This window comes from Homarus americanus, unplaced genomic scaffold (genome assembly GCF_018991925.1).
Source record: "Homarus americanus isolate GMGI-L3 unplaced genomic scaffold, GMGI_Hamer_2.0 scaffold23578, whole genome shotgun sequence".
In the NCBI taxonomy this organism is placed as follows: domain Eukaryota; kingdom Metazoa; phylum Arthropoda; class Malacostraca; order Decapoda; family Nephropidae; genus Homarus; species Homarus americanus.
In genome coordinates, this window is record NW_024733231.1 from 7737620 (window position 1) to 7765611 (window position 27992).

General features: G+C 39.1%; 3 protein-coding genes across 5 annotated transcripts in view; 2 read left to right on the forward strand and 1 right to left on the reverse strand.

Moving 5' to 3' along the window:
• Positions 1 to 2373: 2373 nt before the first annotated feature.
• On the reverse strand, positions 2374 to 9044 carry LOC121869675 (zinc finger and BTB domain-containing protein 17-like). Its single transcript, XM_042371214.1, has 3 exons — positions 8979 to 9044; positions 6090 to 6844; positions 2374 to 4254 (listed from the first exon to the last, which is right to left on the reverse strand). Exons 2-3 carry the CDS (start codon positions 6834 to 6836, stop codon positions 2479 to 2481), a joined length of 2523 nt encoding a protein of 840 aa, XP_042227148.1. The 5' UTR covers positions 6837 to 6844; positions 8979 to 9044; the 3' UTR covers positions 2374 to 2478.
• A 287-nt stretch (positions 9045 to 9331) lies between these two features.
• LOC121869677 (60S ribosomal protein L23) lies at positions 9332 to 13368 on the forward strand. The gene is made up of 5 exons (XM_042371220.1): positions 9332 to 9427; positions 11532 to 11615; positions 11988 to 12116; positions 12650 to 12763; positions 13261 to 13368. Exons 1-5 carry the CDS (start codon positions 9415 to 9417, stop codon positions 13341 to 13343), a joined length of 423 nt encoding a protein of 140 aa, XP_042227154.1. The 5' UTR covers positions 9332 to 9414; the 3' UTR covers positions 13344 to 13368.
• Positions 13369 to 20147: 6779 nt separating this feature from the next.
• LOC121869678 (transmembrane protein 145-like) overlaps positions 20148 to 27992 on the forward strand; it is a 29878-nt gene continuing 22033 nt past the window's right edge. Inside the window, exons 1-3 of one of the 3 annotated variants that reach the window (XM_042371223.1) lie at positions 20148 to 20318; positions 22190 to 23263; positions 25906 to 26055. In XM_042371223.1, the coding sequence (XP_042227157.1) occupies positions 22979 to 23263; positions 25906 to 26055 (435 nt within the window). In that variant the 5' untranslated portion in view covers positions 20148 to 20318; positions 22190 to 22978. The remainder of the gene's footprint in view (positions 20319 to 22189; positions 23264 to 25905; positions 26056 to 27992) is intronic. The other 2 variants (XM_042371221.1, XM_042371222.1) reach the window with 2 other exon arrangements.

Here is a 27992-nt window from a genome sequence, read left to right on the forward strand (position 1 = left end):
CTCTATGCTTAATGTTTCCCAGTTCACTTTGCTTTAAGAATACCATTAGTTTAAGGTTTTATTTCATAATTGTACCCAGTAAATATAGAGAGAAGTGGGGAGCACCTTATAAGGCAGGTGGTGTGGGAGGGCCACTGTGGGTCTGGATAACATATTTGCTCCAAAGGCCACTAATATTGGAAAAGAAGAAACATTGTTGAAACTTAGTTTATTTTCAAACAGCATAATACTTGAACTGTTAAATAACCTTAAGTGTTGAACAAGAAACATGATTTAAGGAACTGTAAATGGTACAAACTTAAACCAATTATTATTAATGTCACATTAATTAGCATAATACAATTAAAAGGAAAAACGAACTTTTCAAGAGTTAAACCTCAATATAACAGACTTTAATATACTGTACATGAATTCTGCATGTAATAGACATCTTTTGGCCTGGTTAAATTAATTTGGTCTTTTTCTCACTACTTCTCTAATGTTTACCTGTCACTTGCCACCCTCACCTGCCTCCTCAACCAACTCATTTGAAATCTTACAGGAAGAGTTGGCAACCATACTTAATATTGACACTGCATTTATTGGAAAACCTTACATCCCAAACATTAGTTCAAGGGTAAAATATCTGGATTCTGTACTCCTACAATGACATGCTTCACAATATTTCCTGGTTACATTACCTTATTATGCAGGATTCACGGTAGTAGTTATATAGTCAACAACAACAGTGTAAAATAATTATTTAGAGACAATGCCACAGCAGACATACCATCACAGGCCAAACTCCATGTCCAGTGTTTGGAAATGTAAGCTGATGTAAGGATACCAATAGTGTTATTCTGCTGTGCTTTCCTTTAGTTCAAGTAATTACACATTTGACCGAGAAATATTCAGTCCAACAAAAGTTCTGTAATTGACAGTGAAATATATACAGGAGTACAGTATATAATTTGTTTCACCTGGATAAAAACTGATTTACTATATCTTACAGGTCTTCATCCAATTAGTCTGTTGTATGGAAGTTTTACCGTGAAGTAAACATGTCTACCTCAGACAGAATGGGTATTTAAGCTATAAGACAAACAATAACATCAGACAATAAGAATAATGAAGGACTATCAAAATGAACATAACATTACAAGTAAGTTGTCAGAAATATTTTAACTCGCTAAGGCATTTACAACAGACGTTCTAACAATATGACATTTATCATTTTTAATTACTGTAATTGTAAAATAAATTTATTATTTCTTTAATATACTGTACTACAAAAATACTCTAGTTTTGTAGTATATAAAAACTCTGTACAGTATTTCATATTGTCTTAGTTATTATATGGGTCAATAATACTAACTATTGTTGCATATCGGAAGGCACTACGTACATATTAGCTATGCAAGGATCTAATCTGTAAGGCACATTTGGGAAGGCACAAGTTTCCTCAACAGGGAAGACATGGTCCAATTATCAACTATTATCTACTACTTACTTATGTTAATATTAATATATATATATATATACTGTATATAAAAAAAATGCAAAATACCAACTGAAGACAATACAAACTTTTAAAAAGTGCCGTACACTGACGTAAAATTAATTTCAACAAGTAATAATAACACGCACCATAATGATGGACAGTCAACAAATTAAAGTCTTGAGTTTATATAAAATGGAACCATCAAATTTTAACAGAACAGAAGGACCACAATATGATTTATAACAGGTTATTAAGACAAACTGTCCCAGTGCCAAGCAGGTTAAACTAAAATGTAACTTCACACACTGCTCTTGTTGCATTATAAAATACAATATATTGTCTTTTTTAGCCAATATTACTGCTGTATGAAGTACACTTTTCAGTCTTCATACTGTACTGTACTGTACTATAAAAATAATGTTACAAGGAACACTACCAAAACACCAACACATTTTCAGATGCAGTTAGATGCGCTCACTGAGCTTCCTTGTCTACATGTATAAAAAAAAATTTGTTCTGGAAAACAGGCAATGTTACCAACTTTGTGAGCCAAGGAAACTTCTGCACACGTCATTAGAAAATACACTGTATGAAGATAAACATTTTACCAATTAAACATCTTAAATTACAATATCATCTATTTTGAATAAAAATTGTTGATTTTTCTATTAAATATGAAAACCACCCAAATGTTGAACACAAACAAATATTTCATAAATACACAAAACTGCTTAGGTTATGTTTTTAAAGGTCCTAAAATATACCCACACTGCCTCTATGAAATTGATTTACAAAAACTGTATAACAATATACTGTAGTGTGGGATATGACTAAAATAATTAAGCACCAAGTCTACAAATTCAACAGCTTTGTATCATACTTACGAGTACTCGAAAAAAAAAAAGATTGGAAATCTTCAAGGAAGACACACAGTCCTAATACAACTGTTGGGTATGGTCCCTCTAAAGGCACATATAGTATATGTTGGAAGGCACTTACTAGGCAGACGCTTTGTTCTTGGAAGATCGCTTACCACTCTCTCTCTTTACCTTTTCTCTGGTACAGGGGGCACCAGTATCTTCTTCTGTCACCTTGTCAACATCTACAAAGTTGATTGGTTGCTCACCCTCGACATTCTTATTTTTCGATTTTTTACCTCCCGATTTCCTGGGTGGTTCACCATTAAGATGCTTCATGATGTGCTTCTCCAGTGCCGACTTGAGATTAGTGCGGTAGCTGCAAATGTCACAGAAGTAACTACGTTCACCGGTGTGCTGCTTCTGGTGTATGTACAGCTGTGACTGGTATGGAAATACCTTGTCACACTGTTGACACTTTGGAAGCTTGTGAGGCCCAACATTAAAAGGCTTATTGTTACGCAAGATGAGTCCTTCTAGGTCTCTTGCCTTGTGTTGTTGCATACAGTGGATGATGATGTTTGCCCGAGCCCACTCTCTATGACCACACTCGACACAGGAGAATGGTAATGCTTCTTGATGATTTCTCTTTTTGTGTTGCTTCAAGTGATAATTATCCTCAAAGACCTCCGAGCAGAACTCGCATTTAAACTCCCGTTGTGGCATACTGAGCTCAACGTGATCTACGGTTCCGTCTATGCATACAGTGCGCAACAAAATTTTGGGATTGTCGCAGTTTTTGTGTTTACGGTGAATGTGGTCACGGATGGTCATCTTACTGGTGGCATAAAATGAACACACACTGCAACCAAAAGGTTTCACACCTGTATGTGATCTCATATGTACTTTGTATTTCCATGTGTCATGAAAGACTTTGGAGCAATCAGGGCAGGTTATAACCATTCGACGGGACTGGTTAGACTTCTTTGAGACTGTCACAATAAGATGGACCTTGGACCCATCACCATTATCCAATGACTCAATGTGAGCATTTGGATGCTTCTCCTTGATGTGATTTACAAGGTCAGTCTTGTGAGTAGCCTTCATTCCACAAGCTGCACATTCAAAGCGTTTCCGTAAAATGTTACGCCTCTTCTTTCCACCAGATGCATTAGTATCAGTTGTGTCTGAAGAGTTAAAGCTACTATCTGGAGTCACATCACTATTATTTACTTGGCTATTTTCACCTTCTCCTTCAGCTTCAGCTTCTCCTTCAGCTTCACCTTCACCTTCAGCTTCAGCTTCAGCTTCAGCTTCAGGTTCGGGTTCGGGTTCACTTTCTGGAACTTGCTCTTCCTCATCTTCCGTTGACACATTTTTCTCCTCGGTTTTCCTTCGGTTCTTGGGGACATATTTTTGTTTAGGTTCATCAGAATGCACAATAAGGTGAACACTGGTCATGTGACGTTGCATGTGCTCCCTATAGCTGGTGGCAAAGTTGCACACATCACAAGTATAGGGCTTCTCCCCTGTATGGCACCGGACGTGCCTCTCAAGTGAATATTTGCTGGTGTATATACGGTCACACATTGCACATATGAAGCGCATCTTATTGCTGGCATCACGTCCAAGGGCTACCCCATCCTCCATCATGACTTTTCGTGGCGTCTGTTTTGTCATCAGCTCGTCTAAATCCACCTTAATTTCATCGAGCGACACCGGCTCATTTCGTTCCTTTTTGATAACATGCTGTTTGATGATGTGGCTCTTCAGCTTCTCCGGGTTGACGGAATTAAAGGAACACACACGACACTCATAGAGTTGGTTTTCATGTTCCATCAGCATGTGCTTCTGCAGGAAGTAACGGTTTGGGAACCACTGCTGACAAACTTTACATTTAAAGTTTATCTTCTTTTCCTGAAATGAGGGGAGTCAATAGATAGTATAGTTAAAAAAATTATACAGGTGAATAACTAGCAACAAACAAGATAATACTCATTAATTGTCCCTTAAAAATTTTGTAATAGAATAAAACATAATATAAAATATAACTAAAATGAACCAGATGTGACCTAACAATCCTTTATCTTAACAGGGAGGTACTACCACCTGGGAAGATATTGGAAGCTTAAAGTATTGTCTAATGGTAGACCCTGCTGCCATATGGCATCACAAAAATTGTGACCAAGTCCCAGGTTGCTGATCTGACTTTCTGCCTCATTTACACACAATTGCAGGGTCTCAATTGTTCTCTTTGACAACACAACATACATATATCGTTTCTCACTTTTGATATTTTTCATTTTTGTATTTCTTTCTGGTTTTTTATTATTATTATTATTATTGTTATTATTATCATCAATGTTGTTATTATTGTTTTATTTCTAATTTTCTATTTTTTATTATAAATTTTATTTACTATGAACTAATTATTATTACATTTTCGCCCCCCAGGCCCCAATGTGGGTCAGTGACCTGTGCCCGTGTGGGCTTATTGCCGGTGGTAGAACGGTACAGCTCTTGCCTCGCAAGCGAGATGTCACGGGTTCGATTCCCGGGCCGGTGGAAAAGTTGTTTGGACATACTTCCTAGCCCTCATTGGTATGTTCACCTAGCAGTAATGTAGGTACCTGTTGTAAATCGAAAGTTTCGAATTCGTATTCAGGGAAAGTTGTCGGAGCTTCCAATAACTTGATGACATAAACCATTGACTCTTCAGGCTTCTACGCCCTTGACTCATGAGACAGATGTAATGTACAAAAAGGTAAAGTGATGTACAGTTTCTCAAAATAACCAATGAGTCTGCCAGCAAATCTGCACAGTTACTCATAATAGCTACTGTTCAAAACTTGACACAGCCTGTACATGAACTGCTGTTTCATCTGCACAACACATCATTACACATATGCTGTACCTCACTGTAAATGGCTTGAGGGACAGTCATCTAAAAGCCAGTAAGGTAAATACAGTACTATATGCCTTGGTGAATCTTTACTGCCAATAACACTATGTTTAAGTACGGTATTATCATATTTTCAAGCTTCAAGTTATAAGAGAATAGTCACCTTTCACAAGATGTTAAAGTAATGAGAGTATATAATGTATCACTGTCTTCCCTGGGGTGCACAGGTTTATAGGATAGAAACTGTGCTGTCAGAGACTTTTCTGGGAAAAACAGTTGTGGTGTGTAGCTCACGCCAGGGCCTACAACAACTACCCAGCACAAAGAGAAAACAAATAATACAATTCAAAATCAGAATGTCTTCATATTCGAAAAGGGTGCCAAGCCGAGTGTTCAGAAATGGGTAGAGGAGCCCTCATCCCATTAAAAGGAGACTGAGCTACTGTACACTGTGTTACTCAAGTTGATAGATGTTCAGTTCTGCAAACTGAGCCACTTGAGATTCACAATGGACTGTAATAAAACTTGACAGATGGACAGAAAAATACAGGTACAGTACTGTATTTTGGTGTTCCTTTTACAAGAGGAGGCTAAGTGTATCCAGCCTCTGTGAGCAAATGGCTGGGACTGAATCCAGATTGTTGTGGTCACCATCTTGTAAATGAGCCACAACCCGACCAGCCTGTAATAGTGGCAGCTCTAATTTTCTGAGAATGATTTCTTTTTCAATCACCAGTAATTTTAGGAACATTACTAGATTAAAAACAACATAACTACCGTATACTTAACCATAATCCATAGCTTAGATACTTAACACACAAAATTATACATAACAGTATAAATTCCTTACCTTCTGCACTGGGCTTGACGACAGTAAGATTTTGGCCTCTTGAGATTTAGGCCGAGACTGAGATGAGGATGGGGTTGGTGGTAAGAGATCAACATCATCTTCAGCCTGTTCAGAAACCTTATCTGGACCAATAAAGTCTACATTATCCCCGAGCTCAGCAGCCCCAATGTTGTGTGGCAAAATAGCTTCAGGGTCTTTGATGGGTGACGCACCTTCCTTCACTGGTGCCACCAAGATAGTTTCTTCAAGTTTTTCTGGCACAATCAGCTCCCCATGTTCATCAGGGACAATGACCTCTGCATCTTCATCTGGAACAACAATAACTTTACTCTTCCCAACAACCTTTGCTTTCTCTGGTGATGCCGCTTCTGACTTGCCGACCTTCTCTGTTGTGGCGGACGACTTCTTGGATTTCTTGGGAGTGGACTTCTTCTCGGGAGTTTCTTTCTTCACGTCTTTCTTCACGCGGTTGTTGTTGTTATTATTGTTGTTGTTGTTATTATTTGCTGCAGAATCCTTTGAAGTATTGTTATTGTTTGCAGCTTCTGGTTGTTTTGTACGTTTGGTCACCTCTCTTGCCCTCTTCTTGGGTGACTCGACTTCATTTCTCTCCTGAGTCTGATCACTGGGTTCCTCTTCCCTGGCTCTCTTCTTGGTGTTGTCTGCAGATTTTGTAGGAGAGAAGAAACTTTTGATGTTGGTTTGTTTTTTGGGTGAGGAATCCTTTTTTTTGTTTCTTGGAGCCATTTTAAGTCCTGCCAAAGAAAAAAAAAACGAAATAAAAAAATGAACTTCAGAATTAATAGAATGGGGGGAAACATATATAGAGAATCAATGATGAGGTTTCTTATGTACTAAATTACAATTGTGGAGTAATATAGTAAAAAATAAGGGCTGGTAGTTTCACATTCACTAAAACTACTGCTCTGAAAATGCCTAAACCACGTCACCCTGATAAAGAAGATAGAAAAAGAGAACTAAAACAAAAAAACTGACAAAACTCTTAAAATAGTTATTAAAAGCTAAGAAAGAACATCTCACGGTGGAAGATCTAAGTTGTTCTTAAAATTAAAACTTTCTGGTATTGACATACTGTAGACTCCATGAAGGTAAGATACAACTTTATTATCCCTTTTATTTTTGTGTTATCCTGTATGAATGCATGAATCTTTGGTACATAAACCCAAAATCATACTTGCCTTTAGTGTATGATGTATGAATGAATGATTTAGCCATGTATGAATCTGTTATCTCTGTACTGTATTCTTCTAACATTGCCTTTAGTGTATGATGTATGAATGAATGATTTAGCCATGTATGAATCTGTTATCTCTGTACTGTATTCTTCTAACATTGCCTTTAGTGTATGATGTATGAATGAATGATTTAGCCATGTATGAATCTGTTATCTCTGTATTCTTCTAACTTATCTTTTACATCTATGCTCTCTGCCACTGACCTAACCTTATTCACGACACGAACCAACTAATTAAGGTCTGTCGGGTTATGTATTTTGCCTATATTTAAAGATAATGACTGAGTTTCTCCACAAGACAGCCCACAGTTCAACCACCGTGCGTAAATTAAAATTCCCGGGGACTTTTCACGGTATTATTTCAGTTACGGTCATCCAGGGAATAGGTTAGGCTAGGTTTGGTTAGTTTAAATAAATCATCTTTGTTAAAATTAACCTAACCTAGCCTAGCCTAACTAATCTAACCAACCTAGCCTAATTGATCTAAACAACCTAGCCTAACTAATCTAACCAACCTAGCCTAACTAATCTAACCAACCTAGCCTAACTAATCTAACCAACCTAGCCTAACTAATCTAACCAACCTAGCCTAACTAACTTAGCCTAACTAATCTAACCAACCTAGCCTAACTAACCTAGCCTAACTAACCTACCTTACATAACCCAACCTAGTCTACCTAACCTAGCCTAACCTACCTAGTCTAGCCTAACTAACCTGGCCTATAACTGTAGTGGCTTTCTAAATACCATAGGTAGTTGAGGTGCACAGGAATGCTTAGTAACTATTGACCAACCTCTTCTGTATATACTAAGGGCATTAATGGGGTATTATTATCGTTTTGGTTGTGCAGTGAATTTTAGGAATAGGTTAGTTTAAGTTGAAATTACGTTTTTCCGATGGTTTTTGATGTGTTTTAAACGATTTCCAAATAGGTGCATGATCAAACAATAATTTTTACCATTTGCCACACAGCCAAGACAAAGTTACAACAATGAATTTATTTTATACATAAAGGGAAAAGTGTTTGTGTAGCAGAAGTTCATGATACTTTTCTAAACTATGAATAAAAATCTAACTCTACAAAAATAATAACGATTTACATTAATATTATTTTTGGGTGGCAGTTCTGGTTATGGCCATACACATTAATGAAGGCTTTAAGGGCAGTAAAGCTTCATATATCCTGTGGTAATCAACACATATCACTAACGCATCTATATTAATGTTATAAATAGTAAATAAAATTCGACTTTTGAAAAGGATAACGTTTGAATAATGGGCGTCGTTTAGTGAGGGTTACGCCCATTATACCACCCTACACACACACACCCACAACACCTCCCAACCTACACATAGTACTTTAAGATGCTGTCAGTACATATAACATGATAAAATTGTCATATAAAGTCAAGTTAAGAAAGTCCACGGGTCCTCCACCACCCCAAGCGAGTTATTAAAATGGCTGGGCTCTCCACGTAGACTATGCCTCCACCTTTTTCAAATTTACACACAGTCATACAGGTAATATACACTTAATAACTACCTAGAATATATATTTCACGGGAGTTATATGATATGAGGTGATAATAAGGATAAATGAAGGTGAAATAGATGTTAATAGAGTGGATTATACCTGTAGGACTCCTCACCAATGACACCAACAGAGGCGAACTAAAATGGCCGTGAACTTAGCGTAGAGTAATAGTCTTCCTCTTACCAAACTAGTACTTTTTATATTTAACTCTTATTATAGAATATTTACCTCTAATGAAACAAATATTAGTATTAAATAAGTTTGGGTAATTATTCTTAACTCAGGAAAAAGTTAATATATTCCCTAAGCAACAAGTTATTAAAATTATTCCTATATAACTTCTCAGGCTATATAGAAAATTTATTATATACTAAAATAACTCTTTGAATATTTATATAACATTAAGAATATAAATTTATCAATAAATAACTTGGTATATAAATGATATAGAGGTTTAGTGATGCGGTATAACTCAAGCAACACAAACGAGCTCTCTGCGCATGCGCCTTAAGGTGGTCTTCATCACTCCACAGTCATGTCGAAGAGAGGTACGTCGACTAACACTTATTTTATCCACGTTTATATCTATCATCCGTTATTCTGGAAGATATTGATTAATGAAAAAATTAAAGTGAATGTATTGGTTATAATTAGTGAGAGAAAATAATATCCTAGGATTTGTATTATTATAGAGAAGTGGAAGTTTTTAATATGGGTCAGGTTTATCTAAGAGGCCTGTGGTGTGTATTACGGAAGACAATATATTTAATTTATATGTATTTGTTGGTTCTTTAATTATATATGTGATGTGTACGTGCTATAGGTGTTTTATAAGCATATTATTTAACTTTTGGACAACTCGGGAATCTTAGGAATTTGATCTTTATTATATGTAGTTTAGATAATTCTTAGACACTTTTCTTCCTTTATAATGTCGCAAAATACATAGAGGCAGTGGATAATGTGCCGTGACGGGTTAAATTCCTACTCGTGCTATTTTACCGTGAGCACTCATTGGCTAATCAAAATAAGTCACCTAACCTAACCTAACCTCCTAACCTGTTCATTTTTGTTTTTATTTTCCTCCTATCATCTAAACAAAATCTCTAGAAGAAATTTACTCCTGGGATATTTTTCCGTTTTTGTTTTTGCCGGCAATGGAAAATTAGCCAATCAGAGACTCACGGTAAAATAGCCAGTAGGAACTTAGCCAATCACGGCAAAATATCCATTAATATAAGTGAGGATATTATTGTTTCGGTCATCCAGAGAATTTTAGGATATTAAGTTACCACTGTCTGAGAGAGGGTTAGGTTGGTTAGGTTACATTAGTTTAAGTTAGGTTAGTTTGGATATCTTGATACAGGGATGACAAACCAAAATTTTAATGATTCTGACTGGGGGGGGACAAAATCGTTAAAAAAAAATGCCCGGAAGCGACAATTCCTTACATAGGAATGAATGCAGTTGAATTCCTTTGACATTTATTTAGCTTAAAGTACCTTCTTATTTTAGGGCTTACACAAACAGCGAGGACTTTTTTTACGGCTTTGATTATTTGTTGTAGTTTGTATACCAGATCGTGCTTTTTTTGTTGGTAGACGTGAAGAAATTGATTCGGTCAGTACTTTCCGATTTAGACATGTGTACCCTCATGATAATGCTGTTTTAATTGAATAAGGTTAAGTAAAATGTGTATAAACGTTGGCTGTCAAGATTCGGACACTTTTTTATGTGATTTTAAGTAATTTATAGGTTAAAATATCATCCGTCTCACCTGATTGGCTAAAAAAAAATCGTAGAATATTCTCGCTACATTTTATCTCAAGTGTTTGTCCATGTTTTTGCATTGTCATGTTGTTGATCTGGAGAGGGAAAGTTAAGTGCCATGCTGTTACTCGGTGTGCCTCTTAATTTGGATGAATCGGGTGTCAGGATTCCAAGAAATTTTTTTTTACCTTGGTTCGCCTGAATATTAAGCACACGATGATTAGGTACCGTACAATAATTCTGACCTAATCCAACCTTAATCCCTACTGGTCGTGTTGGGGTGTTAAATCATTATGTGATAAAAGCTGAGATGTCTAATGGTCTTGTGATCAGTAGCTCTGTTTATGGGGTCCACAGGCGAGACGCCATTATGTGTTATGCAACTAATGTGTAACACCTCGCTCCAGTAAATAAAAGTAATGTGGTGAACTGTGTCTGATTTTATTAGGAATGGACTACTCGGGGTCTGTATCTTCTGAAATTGGATGTAGGTTTGGTGATTCTTCATAAATTGTTTGAGTATTATATATACATGTCACCCACTTACTTAATTGGGTTTGACTTTTTTTAGTTTAATGAAGCTGTAGAATCACCAACAAGGGTTCAGTGACCAGTCATTGGCTGTGTGATGCAGGGGTTTGTGGCTGAGGTTGATAAAGCCAGTGGGAGGGATTGTGGGAACTTACAGGCTGTTAGCATAGTAGTCTACCGCGTGTCATCGGTTAATGGGGGGATTAACATTAAATGAAGGTAATTTACAAGAATTTACATTTTGTTAGACACCTTTTGGGTGGTATTTATTCATACTATATTTTATTGCAGTATTATTGTTATTACTGTACTTATTTTTTTATATAAAATTTTAATAACCTTTTATCCCAGGACGTGGAGCATCGTCGGGCGGAAAGTTCCGCATTTCCCTGGGTCTGCCCGTGGGGGCAGTCATGAGTTGTGCTGACAACACTGGTAAGTAAATTTGATATTTAGTATTACAGAGATGGGTTTGTATTTATTCATTCCTTTGACTTTTACCTCATACTACAGTAGTTGTCCAGTGTTATGAAGAGGTTGGTTTAATCATTGGTTTATTCTCAGGTTTCTGCTTGAACTGAGACTTACAGTTTTCTGGCACAAGTCAGTTGAATATGTTAATCAGATATAGAAAATGAACTTTTTGCCAAAATTTTATTGTATTGTGGTGTTAAAGGAATTCTTGTTTTTCGGTAACCTGGTTAAGTTTTATCCACACGATATCTCTCTAGTCAGTACATGTAACCAACAGTATTTAATGGCAGGGGAAAATGTTTCGGATTACTCACGAGTAATTTACTTTTTTAGGGGCCAAGAACCTGTACATTATTGCCGTTCAGGGAATCAAGGGCCGTCTGAACCGTCTGCCAGCTGCTGCTGTGGGTGACATTGTGGCCGCCACCGTGAAGAAGGGAAAGCCTGAACTTAGGAAAAAGGGTAAGTGTTGAATAGAGAAGACAGGGTTTCCCTCCGGTTGGGAAAGTTGGTTTACTTCACAAACTTGACATTTAATATGGAGTATTTGTGCCCTGCCACACTGTATATAGATAATGACTACAGTATATACCTCGACCTTTTCCAGCCATATGACTGCAATTTCCATTAAACAATTTGAGAAAAGCTTTATGACTTGACCATTAAGTAGCGGCCATCATCAATGGAAGTTAACTGTAGGGACGGTGGTCATCATCAGTGGAAGTTAACTGTAGGGACGGTGGTCATCATCAATGGATGTTCCCTGTACTTAGCGTTCCATTTTTGCATATATGGGGACAGGAGGGAATCCTTAGCTGCTGGTTAGGGGTTAAACTGTTCATTTATTAACGTGTAAATTATTGCCCATATTCCTCTGAGGGGTGAAGGAGTGTTGTAGGTACAGTACAGTATATCCATGAATCATTACACACACTGAGGAAGGGAGGTGGTAAGGGTCTGTATTTGTGTATATTAACCAAATGTGTTTGTTTCAGTCCACCCTGCAGTAGTAGTGAGGCAGAGGAAGCCTTACCGCAGGAAGGATGGCGTCTTCATCTACTTTGAAGATAATGCAGGCGTAATAGTTAATAATAAAGGAGAAATGAAAGGTGTGTCATGGCTCTCTGTCTTCTTTAATTTGCTTTGTCAGTTTGTCAGTTATCTTTTGCAGTTACTTAGAAGCCTGTCAGTATGATGCTTTATTTTTTATTTCCTTGTTTGTGATTATCGGACTTTAAAGGTTAACACTGAAACACACTACATCAAGGTAACCAAAAAAATATTTATGATTCAGACAAAACTTTGAATTTGTGTTAAGGTAAATTGTTAGTTGTACTCTCTTGGGTTTAAAGATAACAAGATCTTTGACACTTCCATGCTGTTTATTTTATTTTTGTACATAATGGTGAACATTTGCTTCATAAAATTCACAGTTATATATTTTTCTTATAAGTACCAAGGGCTCTAAAAGTCCATCCTGCAAGTTTCAATTTTATCTTGTGAATTTTGTATTTATGAGATGCCTTCAACTAGTATTTATGGTTTAACATAATTTAACAAAGAAATTCTATACAATGAGTGTTTATTTATTTATTTACCCCCACAGGTTCAGCCATTACTGGTCCAGTAGCTAAGGAGTGTGCTGATCTGTGGCCAAGGATTGCCTCAAACGCTGGCTCGATAGCTTGAGTTTAACAATAAAGAAAAAAAAGTCCTGGGGTCTTTTTTAACCATCTCATTAGAGTAAGATCCACTTTAGTATTGAGTCGCCACTGTAGGTCTGGGCTGATGTCATGTACAGTACTCTTCATAGATCTCTTGGGTCTCTGCATCTTAAAACGGAAAGGTGTTAGTACAGTACAGGTGCTCCTTCTACTTACGGACTTTCAGAGATACTAACAAACCTGTCCATGTGTATTGTCTCTGGGTCATTTGTGGTGAAATATAACTACCCAGTACATGCACACTGTAGGTGAACCCTTCCCCTGGGCTTCCCTACCATACCCCTAGATTCTTTGTTGCTACTACATGAAGAGCAGAACCTCATTCACTATATATATGCAGCTTTAAATCTACAAATACCTGATACAAATGAAGATTTATAGCAAATTTTCCTTTAGTTTGTCTTAACATCACGTGTCATTGTTGCCAAGTTAGATTCTTCACTAGCCACATCTCGCTACCAAGTTGAGCTGTAAGCAATGTTATGATTATTTTTTCAACTTATAATTTCAGGAAGAAGTTTACATAATTCTTCCTTTTTTTTTCTTTACTCGGTCACGTGCACACAATCCTACATACATAGTATTAATACAAAAATATCTATGATCAAAACATAAATGGGAATAAACGTGTTTTTGTGTGAGAGTTAGCAGGAGAGCAAGGTTTGGGAGCTCTTGCTAGGGTAGGCAGGGTCCCAGCAGTGTTCTTTTGCTATGGTGAACTTTTGAGGCCATGCACCCAACAATGAGAGTTATGTTAAGCTTTCATTTAGCTTTTCCTTAATGGTTTTAGCTGAATTTTATTTCATCTAAATTGTACAGAATGTATACAAATGTTGATTGAAGTAAGACATTAAATAACTAAAGAAAGGTGGATGTGGTATGGTTTATGAATGCTGGGAGAGGGAATTGAGTTTGCTTTAGCTTTTAAGTTTACCGTGTAGGCCGTTACTTTGCATATGATAATATTCCTTACAATTTCTTCATATTTTTACAACACGTTCGGTATCTACAAGAGTAAAGATGGACTTTCAAACAAGCCTCAGGAAGGTAACTTGTTTGTCAGTAGAGGAGTGCCTGCATTGGTTAGATTTTGACAAGTGTGTGTTGGACCTATCTATTGTCCATAGCAGTGTACACTAGAATATGCTCTTGGGGGTTAATACTGAGTAGTCATGTTAATGGTTTGTGGTAGAATAGCACTAAGAGTTGAATTAGTAATGTAGGTTGAGAAATGTCTTGTGTTGTACAGTACAGTTATTGTTACTTTAATATTTTTGTGTAGACTTCTGCAGTCCAATTCAGTGAAATTAAAGCAGTACAAATTATATTTTCTGAATCATTAGAATGTAGATATTTTAAAGTTTCCTGAACTTTTAACCAGAATTTTTCATGTGAGGTAAGGTGCTCTTTATTGTATGGTAAATGTTATTGGAGAATTGTAAATATTTGTTTTTATTACTTGTAGAATAACAAGATTGTTGAAAAGAATTGTGAATGGTAAGACAGATTACAGTTTACTGCATGGTTGGCCACTTATTGTGTCTGGCAGGTCACACTGTTATTAATGTTAAATTGTAAATGTTTGAGAATGGCTCAGATTCATGTATTTCATATCAACACAAAGGGATACATAATAATTGTCCGTTAAGAATTAGTTTAAACAAATTGTACAAACTTTTATACAATATATATTTCCATAATAATGAGAAAGTGAGCTAATTCTATGGCAAGAATAGAGGCATTGATGTACACGTGTGAAATGATTTGGCTGGTATAGGTTCATTGTTGTCTCGTTGCATTGTTGAGTACAGGGGATACTGCACCAAGGTTGTCATTAGTCATTACAGATATAAGTTTTGGTTTATTCTGAACGTAAGCCTTTGATTAAAACTAAAATTATTCAGTGTGAAAAACAGAAACAACACTTGAACTGTTTCTAAATGCCATGGCTCAGAGTAGGTCAATTTGGGCTTGATCAAGTGGAAGTGTAGGTGAATGTCATTTTATATCAGTTTGAAATACAGTACACTTCTTTTGAGTAAACATCATGATCTTATACTTCCTTAAAAGTTACTTTATTCACTTCATACTTATTTTAAAGAATGGTGAAAGCACTTATACTTTTTGAGCACTGCTACACATTAAACACGTTGATTTTTATTCATGAGTAACAATTTTGCAGTCCTGTGATAACCCAGGCCCAAGTAACTAATGAATAAGAGTACAGGTTTTGGTAGGTGGAGGCTGACCTTGAAAGATGAAGTGGGAGATAGTGCATGTCTCATTTACTGTAGGTTAAGCAGCAGGATCTAGTAATTAGAGGCTAGGAGGAGGCACCAGGGGCTGAGGTAAGGACTCCTGGACGATTTAGAAATTTTGGACACTTGTTGGGCTTTTAGACTTAACTGGTATTAGCAGGTAAATATCGCTGGCTTGAGACCCACCACACTTGGCCGGGGTGATGCATGTCCTTAGTTAACTGGAATCCCCAGTTAGCTGACGTGATGGTCAGTATTGCCATAACCGAGTCATGTGGTCACTGGTTCATCGCTTGTACAAAAACCCCGCCAAGAATACAGTCTGGATCTGATGGTGACCTTCCATGCAGTGGAATGAGAATGTAGTTATCATATGTCCTGAACCTACTAAAGGTGCTGTAGAGTCTAAAATGGAGAAACAAGGTGCTAAACAGGGACATGTGGACTACAGCTCCTCCAGGCCAGGTGAACATGCCACCTATCACAGTTCTGGTAGTGATTCGTTCTCAGACTTTTGGGGTAAGAGTTGTGATCTATTGCAGGGGTCACCAAACTTTTTTCACAGTGGGCCGGATAACTGAAAGAATGACGAGCGCGGGTCGCATAATCATTCTGTTCAATACTTGCAAGCCAGAACGAAAGCTCTGGTAACGTCAGAGCGTAGTTTTGAGCTACCACGAGCCGGGGAAGGACTTGGGATCCGGCCCGCGGGCCGTAGTTTGGTGACCCCTGATCTATTGTATCAACCTGCCAGAGAGCGTTGTAAAGGCACCGGGTGTAAGTTAATACAAGACCAGACTTGACTGATACTGGAGCAGGTACAGATACATTCAGGAGCCAGTACTTGCCAAAAGTGTGTAACAGATGTGACCGACTGTCCAAGTGACTAACAGACCAATCAGTGACCAAACGTAAAATGAAAAGTAAGTAAGGAATTGTGTCGGCCTTCCTTTTACTTGTATCCTCTTCGCCATTGATCGGCTCGTTAGTCGCTTGGGCGGTTGGTCACGTCTCTGTTATCCACTGTTGGCAAGCACTGGGCATGCACTGGCTCCTGAATGTATCTGAACCTGCTTGTGTGTTGGTCAAGTCTGGTCTTGAAACAGCTTATACTCAGTGCCGTCACAACACGAGGGCAGATTGCAGGGGCTGATCCAGGAATATCAAAAGGGGAGTTAAAGAAATTGTGGGTGGGGGAAACACTGCGAGCGCAGAGAGTCCACCCAGTTGTGGGGGGGCCGCCCGCTGTAAGCCACCCCCCCTCCCGAAGATATTTTGAAATCTGACCAATGTGGGTATTTTGAAGCCATGCACACACTACTATACAAAAATGCCTTCGTACAATACTGCAGTAAAGAAAAACTTGGAATTTTCTGGTGAAAAGGGGCGGTCCGGACCCCCAGGGCCGCCTCTGGGTCCGTCCTTAGATTGTTCCAAGAGTTTACAATTCTCACTCCGAGAAAGTTCTCTTTCACAGTTTTCTGAACTTGTGGCTTCTTCAACCTAGAGATGAATCCCCTCATAAAACTGCGCTGGTATTTCTTTACAAGGTTGATTCGTGGCAGTAGTAATTGTATTAATCAAGGGTAAACCCTAAAAGCTTTTTATCTCCACTTGTATTGACAGTATGTGTTTAAAAGTGTAATATGGGAGGTGCACTACATTAGGATAGTTCCCCTTCATCAATGTATACTCGAGTATCGTTTTCTCCATTTCCAGTTTTCCACAGTCTACGGGAATTGCAGTCCTTGCTTTAGAAATTGTCAAGTGAAAATGGTAAGAAAATTTACCTTGACCTTAACGGTATATTCCTTTGACAATTGGTGCAATGAATTCTCAGAACCTTTAAGATATTATTCCATGATGCTGGGACGAACAAAAGATCCCCAAGTGCCGGGAAATTATACGCGAGTCTTATAATAAAGAAGGGTGATGATGTCAAGTTATTTAAGGAAATTAACTAAATCGAGTGAGAATTGTGAACTCTTGGAACAGCCTTCCCGAGTGTTATGACGGCACCAAGTGTGAGCTGTTTCAAGACCAGACTTAAACAACACTGGAGCAGGTTGAGATGCATTCAGTAGCCAGTACATGTCCAGTACTTGCCAATAGTGTTACCTTAATACTACAGTAAGTTAGTTCTTGTTAGGATACCGTTACTTTAGGTTAATATTGCCAGGGGTGTACAGTATTGTCAACTAACGGATACTAGCCATGTAAAAAAAAATGCATCCTTACGGTTTCTTTATATAATTTATGATCAATGAAATCTTGTATTTTGTTTTATTTTGTAATGTTTCAGTATGGTTTGGAGGCTTCATAGGGCTTCGAGTATAGTCTCTGGACTAATCTAAAGTTTACACCACAGGGAAGAAACAAGAGAGTGCAGAGCGGGTGGCACCGTGGCGGTAGTTTGGGCCGCTGGTTGGTGTGGTGCCAGAGTCCTCCGTCCTGAGCCCGCCAGTGCTTCTGAAGAGTCGTGGCCGAGGATTGAACGACTAGTGCTTACAACTCGGGGGATGTTTTCGTGTCTGAAGGTGTTGTGTGAAGGATTGGTGCCGTGTTGTGGTTGTGGGGGAGGACACTGCGGCCCCAGACAGTAGTGACGTTCTCATCAGCAGTCGTACTGTCCATCATCAGCCGGGTCCAAACTTAAGTACCAGACCATTCACCTTTATTAAGTTTTATTAGGAAACTGTTAATGTATTTCACTATTTAAACTATACCGCAAACTTCGGCTTACGAGCATAAATCGTATGCCAGTATGTGCTGAATAATTACTCAGTGGGTAGGTTTCTCTTACGTGTTTTATTCCACATTTTCTCAGTGCTTGGAAGCCCTGTTCACCAGGGTTAAGAGTAACAGGGTAGGAAGGGTCATTATGCATTCATCAAATTATCATTACCAACACTGTACACTATTTTTCACTACGAATTGACTTTTTTTCAATAAAAATCGCCAAGTTGATGAATTTTTTGAAATTTTTAATTTGATTTTTATATTTCTCGGTTGAAACGAGATTTACTGTCTGAGAAGACAAAATATTTTTATTTCGACTTTTAAAAGAAAGTTTGGGAAAGGTGTAAAAGAGGGTGACCACCAGAAGGAATTATCCGAATTGGTTGAAATTTTCTCTGCACACTAATATCATGATATTAATAAAAAAGGGAAAAGACAATGCTTAGAACCTGACCCAACTAAAACAAGACGATTTTAATCTATGACACTTTATGTGCATTTTACCCATAACCGATATAGCGAGAGTTGAAAGTGACAGCTACGGTCAGAAGCTGGTGGACCATGCAGGTCAACACTGACAATGAAATCATGTTACTGAGAGGTCACTTATTTGACCGATGCATAATGATACCTTTGTATCCGCCAGAATTTTTTGAGCAATCGATCCAACCCTGCGTAGGTATACAAACAGTGCTGGTACCCCAATTGAAATAATGTACACACACACAGTATAAGTATTATAAAGTACCATGTACCGACTTTGGCAAACAATATGTCGAAACATTGTCTATTTAACTAAAAATAACCTCCGAAAAGCTTTTAAGAAACCTATTACTATCAGGTAACTATACCACTGTTCCACCATGGCAGGCGCGAATGGATTACCTAATTGTTTAACAAGTACACGGTAGAATCACTGTACACAGTCTCATACCTTGAACAAAATATGAATATAAAGGCGCCAGAACACTTGGTCACTATTGTATTCAACTGTCAACTTCCAAGCTTGAAGACATCGACCAACAAATACCTGTAACTTGAAATGGATGCAGGAGGTGGGCGGTGTACAGAACCTACATTATAATCTTTGAACGTAGAAAATGGGGGTATTTACATCGTTTTTCTCGTCAAGTTGTGAGTAATACTGCATGTTTCTTAAACGAAAGGCCACTTTTATTTATTGAGGCGCTACAACACTATTCTTGATCTAATTACTAAACACTTCATATCCAGAGCACCAAAGTTTCCCCATACCAAATACCTGTTTAATAATAAGCCTTGTAAAGTATGCTGTAAAGGTAAGAAAGCTTTTCCTTAAAATAAATTGATTCGATCATTTATTACGAGTCTTAACAAACTACGTTTTCAATACACAACTAACTTCAAGATAACTTTTGTATACAGTAAAGCAAAATATGACTTGACCAACTTTTATCTGGTAGGAAGAGAGCGAGCAATCAATTTGTGTATGATTTATGGGTAAAATCATTAAGTTTAATTTTCACTTATAGCCAAAAAGAAATCCTTGATGTTCTGAGAGCGTAATTATATCATTAATCGAGTAATCTTTAAACTCGCATTTAAAGGTAGCTGCGAGTGTTGTGCATTGTTACCATAGCAACGATAACGTGTCTGAATCCTTTCCCACATTACATACTGATGGCATTAAAATCTATAACAACCATTCAAGTTACTTACACTGAGTAAAGAAAGGAAGTTTTGAGCTACAGTAAAATAAACATTTATTTTATGCTAATATCTGGAATTCATACCTTGTAAATATTATTTATAAAAAAGTAATAGCAGACAGAGGATCGGAGACGGGCGGTATGTTAGCCATTCCAGGCCTTCAGGATGATGATAAACACTGACAGTAAAGTGAGTGGCAGCAAGTTGAGTGGCCGTGTGTATTAGCAGTCAGCGGAACTATTAACTACAACCCGGTAAGCTGACATAACCGCACATTCTATCAATTTACGATTCTTGATGTTTCACCTAGAAAATAAACACCAAAAGTTTGAGGCTTAACTATAACCTCATTTATTTTACCAGGAATGGTTTGGAAGAGTTTGTACGAACAATCCAATATTGGGAAATGCTTGTGGGTATGAAAATCAATTACTTATTCAAATATGTGTGTGAAGAACAACACCATTCTGGTCACCCTGCCTAGGTGCTTTAGTTGGGAGAACTGTGGCCTCGCTCGAGAAACAGAAAATTCTATATTAGTCCTGGATTTTCGACATTGGGAGCATAATATCGCAATGTGTGGACAAGAAAATAAACGACTTTTGTTTGATTCTAGCAGGAACGAACTACTAGTATATAAACGGCCATTTGTTAGTGATTATTTAAGTTTAATTCGCCGTAGTTGTTGTGGCAATGACATATTTTACTCTGGAGACGAAATTTCCAATTCACCAAAATTGAAAATCACAGAAACTTTTGAAGTCCTTGTTGACTACAGGAAACTATAAACGAACATGATGAATTAAACATGAACCTTTACATAACTTAACCAAACTATTAGAAAATATTTAATAAACCACGATAAAAAAAATATGAGAACTACGACAAATTGAAGTAATTAATATAACAGATGAATGACTCACATTCTTCCGATATGTAAAGGAATGCGTACACTAATACCAAATAGAACGTGAGATTTTAATTTTTGGAGGAGTTGACGTTAATATATATATGTAGGAATTTATTAAGGAAACATATGTGTGTATTGTGTTAGTATGTGAGTGTGTAAGGTGGATGAACGCTTACTGGGTTTGTATTCAGATGTTAGTTAATGTCTGTGAGTGCATGGTAAGTGTGTATGAAATATGTGAGTTGAGTGTGTGAGTTATTTAGCGTGTTTTGAGTATGTATTTTGAGTGTATGTGTGCCTGTTGAGTGCGCATTAAATGTGCGAGTGTGTTGGGTGTGTTTTGAGTGTGTGTGTTGAGTGTATGAGTGCTTGTTGAGGCTGTATCAAGTATGCGAATGTATTGAGCGTGTTTTGAGCATGTGTGTTGAGTGTATGAGTGTCTGTTGAGTGCGTATCAAGTATGTGAATGTATCGAGTATGTTGAATATATGAAAGGAATGTGTAATAAGTGTGTAAGCGTCCGTAATATAAAAATTCTCCTTTGAAGTATATTATACCACGCGACTCTCGAAAATAAATCGAAATTAAATTTTTAAAAGAGATGTTGGTGATGGTAAATTAACATGAGAAGTATTATTTTATTTTTAGTATATTAAGCCTTTCAATATAGTCGGTTTTAATCGGTTTGCAAATGGGATTTCATTATCAAGGGTAAGAAAATTGCTGGATAACCATATTTATTTTTTTTCTTTGTCTGCTGGACGGTTGTAAATCAAGTTGTGTACACGGCAAGGTCTGCTGTAAACCATTGGTATAAGCACGTTCCCAAAATACTGACGATGTGAGGAAAGATTTCGCATTTTTATATTAATTATCAAATAAATATATTAATTTTGGTGGGCTATTGGGTTGAATTATGTAACCCCCGTGATTATAAAAGCATTATTATTATTATTATTATTATTATTATTATTATTATTATTATTATTATTATTATTATTATTATTATTATTTATTTTCCACGCCTTTTCATCAAGGTATTGTTTATGTTGGTTGGTCAGCGGGGTAGATAGATATATATATTTACTATTTTTATTGCATTCTGTGGAAACTTAGTACTCAAGCAGGGTATTTAGCCGAAATTAAATGTTATATTTCATAATTTAGCTTGATATTGGAGTTTCATTTCTCTTATCCATAATTATCTTTTTTCAGAGCTAGTTGGGTGAGTGAATGAGTGAGTGAAAAATCATCCCAAACTTGGGACACATTCACCTATTCCACCGCCTCTCATCCGCTGGCAGGAACTGCGTACGTCACTTCCGGTCTAATCGTTTATCATCAAGATCACTTCCGCCACACAACAAAGACTTTCGGGAATTTGTGGGCGAGTTGGCGTAGTTTTTTTTTCTTTCTCTCTCTTTCTCTCGGTATTACAACATGGACTGGGGCGAGATAATAAACTATTCAGTGTAGTGAGAGACTAAGTGAACTTCCCTTGACTAATAAAGGCTGGGAAATAAAGCTTCGGTACCTAAAGTGATTCAGTTGGTTTGTGGCGAGATAACCATTTGTATTTCTTTAGTAAAACAATACACGGGGCTCGTCAGCTGGAGGTGGTTCAAGGGCAGGAGGCGAGCGTTAGAGGAGACAACTGGGGTCCTCTTGCAGCCTCTCACGTTTATAGCAGTACTGGGCCACACCATCACCACTCCTGGGCCACACCATCACCACTCCTGGGCCACACCATCACCACTCCTGGGCCACACCATCACCACTCCTGGGCCACTTCATCACCATTCCTAATCCACACCGTCACCATTCCTGGGCCACACCACCACTCCGTGACCTCAATTTAGTAAACAAGACTTGATGTGAACCGGCATCAACCACTGTCTGTCGTCTCGCCTCACATCTACAGATACGAAGATCGAAGAAGGTCATTGGAAACAGGATGTAACACCTTCCCTCTTACCCCAACTTAGGTCATAGGAGGTCAGTGAGATGATGACCTCCAGGGTGTGTTACGATGATCTAATGTCACAGTATCAGGAGACAGGAGGCAACAAAATGGAGGAAGAGGAGTGTTATTCACCGTGTCAGGTCACCGATCTAGGGCACCAAAAGGTCAAGAAACACCAGAGGAGGGGCAAGGGCGGTGACCTAGCATTACACGGGAGGTCACTGAGGTGTCTGCCTGTGGGGTGGACGTGGGTGTGGGTGTGTGCTGCCTTCTTGGTCACCTCAGCCCATGCCAAATACGTGGAAGGCTTCCTTAAGACATCAGAGGTGAGTGTCTGACCCCTACAAGGTCATTCGAGGTCATTCCAGGGGTCAAGATTATCATGATGCTGTTATTTTTAAGGTTAGGTTATTTAGGTTAAGGTTGGGTTGGGTTTAGGTTAGGTTAGGTCGGGTTTAGGTTAGGTTAAGTTTAATTTTTTACATACAATCTTAAATCATTCACTATAACAACAACTACCCTCAGCACTTAACTAATTAATTATAGTTATGATAGTTAAGATGAATAAGAATAGATATAACTAATTTCTTTCACGTTTTGCATTGACCTTCCCAAAGCTGACAACACGCACACTAAAGAGAGGCTATTACGTGTGAATTATTCCTAGTACCTGAAGATCTAGAGATTAGACGCACGACAGATTAGTAAAGGCACACACACGCACACGCACACACACACACACGCACGTCTTAAGTGAGTTAGCGAGACCATGACCACACCGGAACAAAAATAGAGTTGATGGTTGCGTCACGATGGTCACGTTGGCGGGTTATTGACTTGTGTCCACCACTTGTTTACACCACAACTACGATAGATTATGGTGCAGTATATAAAACGATATATTCAAGTATATTATAAGGAAATATTAAACACTTATAATATATGGAAGGTAAAGGCTGTATTATCCCTTTATATATGTAGATACCTTGAGAATTCCAACTCGTGACAGGAACACAGTCTCAGCAACGCCTCACGACGCAAGTTCACGGAGAGAAAAATATTGTCTGGCACATATATCACAGGTGGGCGTCCGCTGGGAGAGGGGGGGGGTTGGTAGAGTAGACAAGTTAGTGCAGTATGTAAGGGTTGGGTATAGGATAGAGCCCCACATGCACTGTTATCCCTAAAGATCTAAGTACATCTCGATTATACAACACGATCTTAAGACACGACACATTGACTCGCTCTTGTGAGACGCGGGACCCGACACTCACGCCACTGAAAATGTCAACCATATAGGCAGTAACGAACGGACTGAAATTGATGTATATATATATATTTAAAAAGCGTTCAAAAATACTTATATACCTACAGTGAAATTGATGAGTGTTTGTTTTGAGTTGTTTGGCTCAAGCGACCTAAGTTTGTTTAGATTATTTTGTAATATTATATCAGGTGTTTTAAGTTGGTGCGGAATGTTGTTGGGAGCCTGTGTGTGTGTGTGTGGGAGGGATTTGTGTGTGTGGGGGGAGGGGTTTGTTTGTGTGTGTGTGGGAGGGTTTGTTTGTGTGTGTGTGTGTGTGTGTGGGAGGGTTTGTGTGTGTGTGTGTGTGTGTGTGTGTGGGAGGGTTTGTGTGTATGTGTGTGTGTGTGTGTGTGAGGGGTTTGTGTGTGTGTGTGTGTGGAGGGGGTTTGTGTGTGTGTGTGTGTGTGGAGGGGTTTGTGTGTGTGTGTGTGGAGGGGTTTGTGTGTGTGTGTGTGGGAGGGGTTTGTGTGTGTGTGTGTGGGCATGTCATGGCAAAACTCTAAACACCTGAACTTAAATACGAACAGAACTTGAGGTGTGTTGAAAAAAGATCCATCATTATCACCCTTCAACACCTAACCTAACCCAACCTCAACCTAACCTCACCTGACCCACCCCACTCCAAACCCAACCCAACCCAACCTCACCCCACACAACCCAACCTCAACCCACCTGAACTTTTGTATCTGTCAAGGCCATGAAAACTAGGCCAAAAGAGACCATAGTTACTAGAACAGTAAGACTCATGCTTAAATAAATAATATCGATTCCAGAGTCGACCGCACCAGGGTAGGGAAGGCTAGTGTTTACGTCATCGATTGTCTCTTAAGTGTGATTGGTTGTTGCTGGAACATGCTTACGTCATTGATTGTCTCTTAAGTGTGATTGGTTGTTGCTGGAACATGCTTACGTCATTGATTGTCTCAAGTGTGATTGGTAGTGGCTGGTACATTCATACGTCATTGATTGTCTCTTAAGTGTGATTGGTTGTTGCTGGAACATGCTTACGTCATTGATTGTCTCTTAAGTATGATTGGTTGATGCTGGAGGGGCTGAAGTTGGTGCTGATTGGCCAAAATAATACGGTGAAAATAATGCACAAAGGATATTAAACGAAGAGTTAATATAAGCTAACACCCCATTATCTCAAGCTAACACCCCATTATCTCAAGCTAACACCCCATTATCTCAAACAAACACCCCATTATCTCAAGCTAACACCCCATTATCTCAAGCTAACACCCCATTATCTCAAGCTAACGCCCCATTATCTCAAGCTAACACCCATTATCTCAAGCTAACACCCCATTATCTCAAGCTAACGCCCCATTATCTCAAGCTAACACCCCATTATCTCAAACAAACACCCCATTATCTCAAGCTAACACCCCATTATCTCAAGCTAACACCCCATTATCTCAAACAAACACCCCATTATCTCAAGCTAACACCCATTATCTCAAGTAACACCCCATTATCTCAAGCTAACACCCCATTATCTCAAGCTAACACCCCATTATCTCAAGCTAACACCCCATTATCTCAAGCTAACACCCCATTATCTCAAGCTAACACCCCATTATCTCAAGCTAACACCCCATTATCTCAAGCTAACACCCCATTATCTCAAGCTAACACCCCATCTTCTCTCTGGTGACGCAGAAGTGGGCGTTCCTGACGAGGTTCTGCTTCCTCTCTGACGACGGGACCTTCAACTTTAATGTGGAGTACAATGCTGAGTATGCTGTGGAGAAGCTGCTGCTATACTACGACAGTCCAAAACAGTGGCCAGCTGTGTATAAGTCCTTCAAGGTGGGTTGGAGTAGGTGGGGGGAGTGTGTGGGTAGGTGGGGGTGTGTGCACCACCTACCGATTGATCAATGATTCCCAGCATGGCTTCACAAGCGGACGTTCTTGCCAAACTAATCTATTAACATTCTTTTCATCAGTTTTCGAATCGGTGGACGAGGGGCACAATTATGGTGTGGTATATCTCGACTTTAGCAAAGCCTTCGACAGAGTCCCCACGAAAGACTAATTAGAAAGGTAGAAGCTCATGGCATCAAAGGTGACATCCTTAAATGGATTAGGGCGTGGTTACAGGACAGGAAAACAGCGAGTGGTAACGGCACTAAGTCCCATTGGACAACGTCACAAGTGGAGTTCCCCAAGGCTCAGTACTTGGACCATTATTATTTATTATATACATAAACGACATAGATATCGGCATTGACAGCAACATAAGTAAATTTGCTGATGACACTAAAATAGGACGTGTTATCAAATCTGACGAGGACTCGGCAAAACTACAGGAAGATCTAAACAAATTTTTCGAATGGTCTGAAAATGGCAGATGAAATTCATCGTCGACAAATGTAAAGTACTCAGTATAGGAGATGTAAACAGGAAACCAGATACCAGATGAACAACGATGCCATAGAGAAATCCGACTGTGAGAGAGATTTAGGAGTAATGATAAGTAGGAACCTTAAGCCAAGTAAACAATGTGTCTTTGCTCGTAACAAGGCTAATAAAGTACTTGGGTTCATACAAAGGAGTGTTAGTTACAAGACTAGCGAGGTCATCCTAAAACTGTATCTTGCTCTTGTGAGACCACACCTGGATTACGCAGTTCAGTTCTGGTCACCGTATTACAGAATGGATATAGAATCCTTGGGAAGAATTCAGAGGAGAATGACAAGACTAATCCCAGGCATTAGGAACCTTGAGTATAGAGACAGGTTAAAGCATCTTAATTTGCACTCCCTTGAGAGACGTAGAGCGAGGGGCGGCCTGATAGAGGTGTATAAGGTGGAAGGCAGGGCTAAACAAAGGGACATTACAAGGTACTCAAACTATCCAACCAGGAGCGAACTCGTAACAATGGTTTTAAATTAGACAAATTTAGATTTAGGCGTGAAATAGGTAAACACTGGTTTGGAAACAGAGTAGTGGATGAATGGTACAAGTTACCAAATATCATCATTAACTCGAATACGCTGAATTGCTTCAAACATAGGTTGGATGCTCATATGAGCAATAGGGGTTGGGTGTAAACGGGACTGCCCAGTATGGGCCAATAGGCCCGCTGCAGTTTCCTCCATTCTTATGTTCTTATGTTCTTATGTGTGTGGGTGGGGGATGTGTGGGTAGGTGGGGGGTGTGTGTGGGTAGGTGGGGGTGTGTGTGTGGGTAGGTGGGGGTGTGTGTGGGGGTGGGGGTGTGTGTGGTAGGTGGGGTGTGTGTGTAGGTGGGGGTGTGTGTGGGTGGGTGGGGGTGTGTGTGTGGGTAGGTGGGGGTGTGTGTGGGTAGGTGGGGGGTGTGTGTGGGTAGGTGGGGGTGTGTGTGGGTAGGTGGGGGTGTGTGTGGGTAGGTGGGGTGTGTGTGTGTGGGTGGGTGGGGGTGTGTGTGGGTAGGTGGGGGTGTGTGGGTAGGTGGGGGTGTGGTGTGGTGGGTTGGTGGGGTGTGTGTGGGTAGGTGGGGGTGTGTGGGTAGGTGGGGGTGTGTGGGTAGGTGGGGGTGTGTGTGGGTAGGTGGGGTGTGTGTGGGTTGGGTGGGGGTGTGTGTGTGGGTGGGTGGGGGTGTGTGTGGGTTGGGTGGGGGTGTGTGTGGGTAGGTGGGGGAGTGTGTGGGTAGGTGGGGGTGTGTGTGGGGTTGGTGGGGGGGGTGTGTGTGGGTAGGTGGGGCGTGTGTGTGGGTTGGTGGGGGTGTGTGTGGGTAGGTGGGGGAGGGTGTGGGGAGGGAGGGTA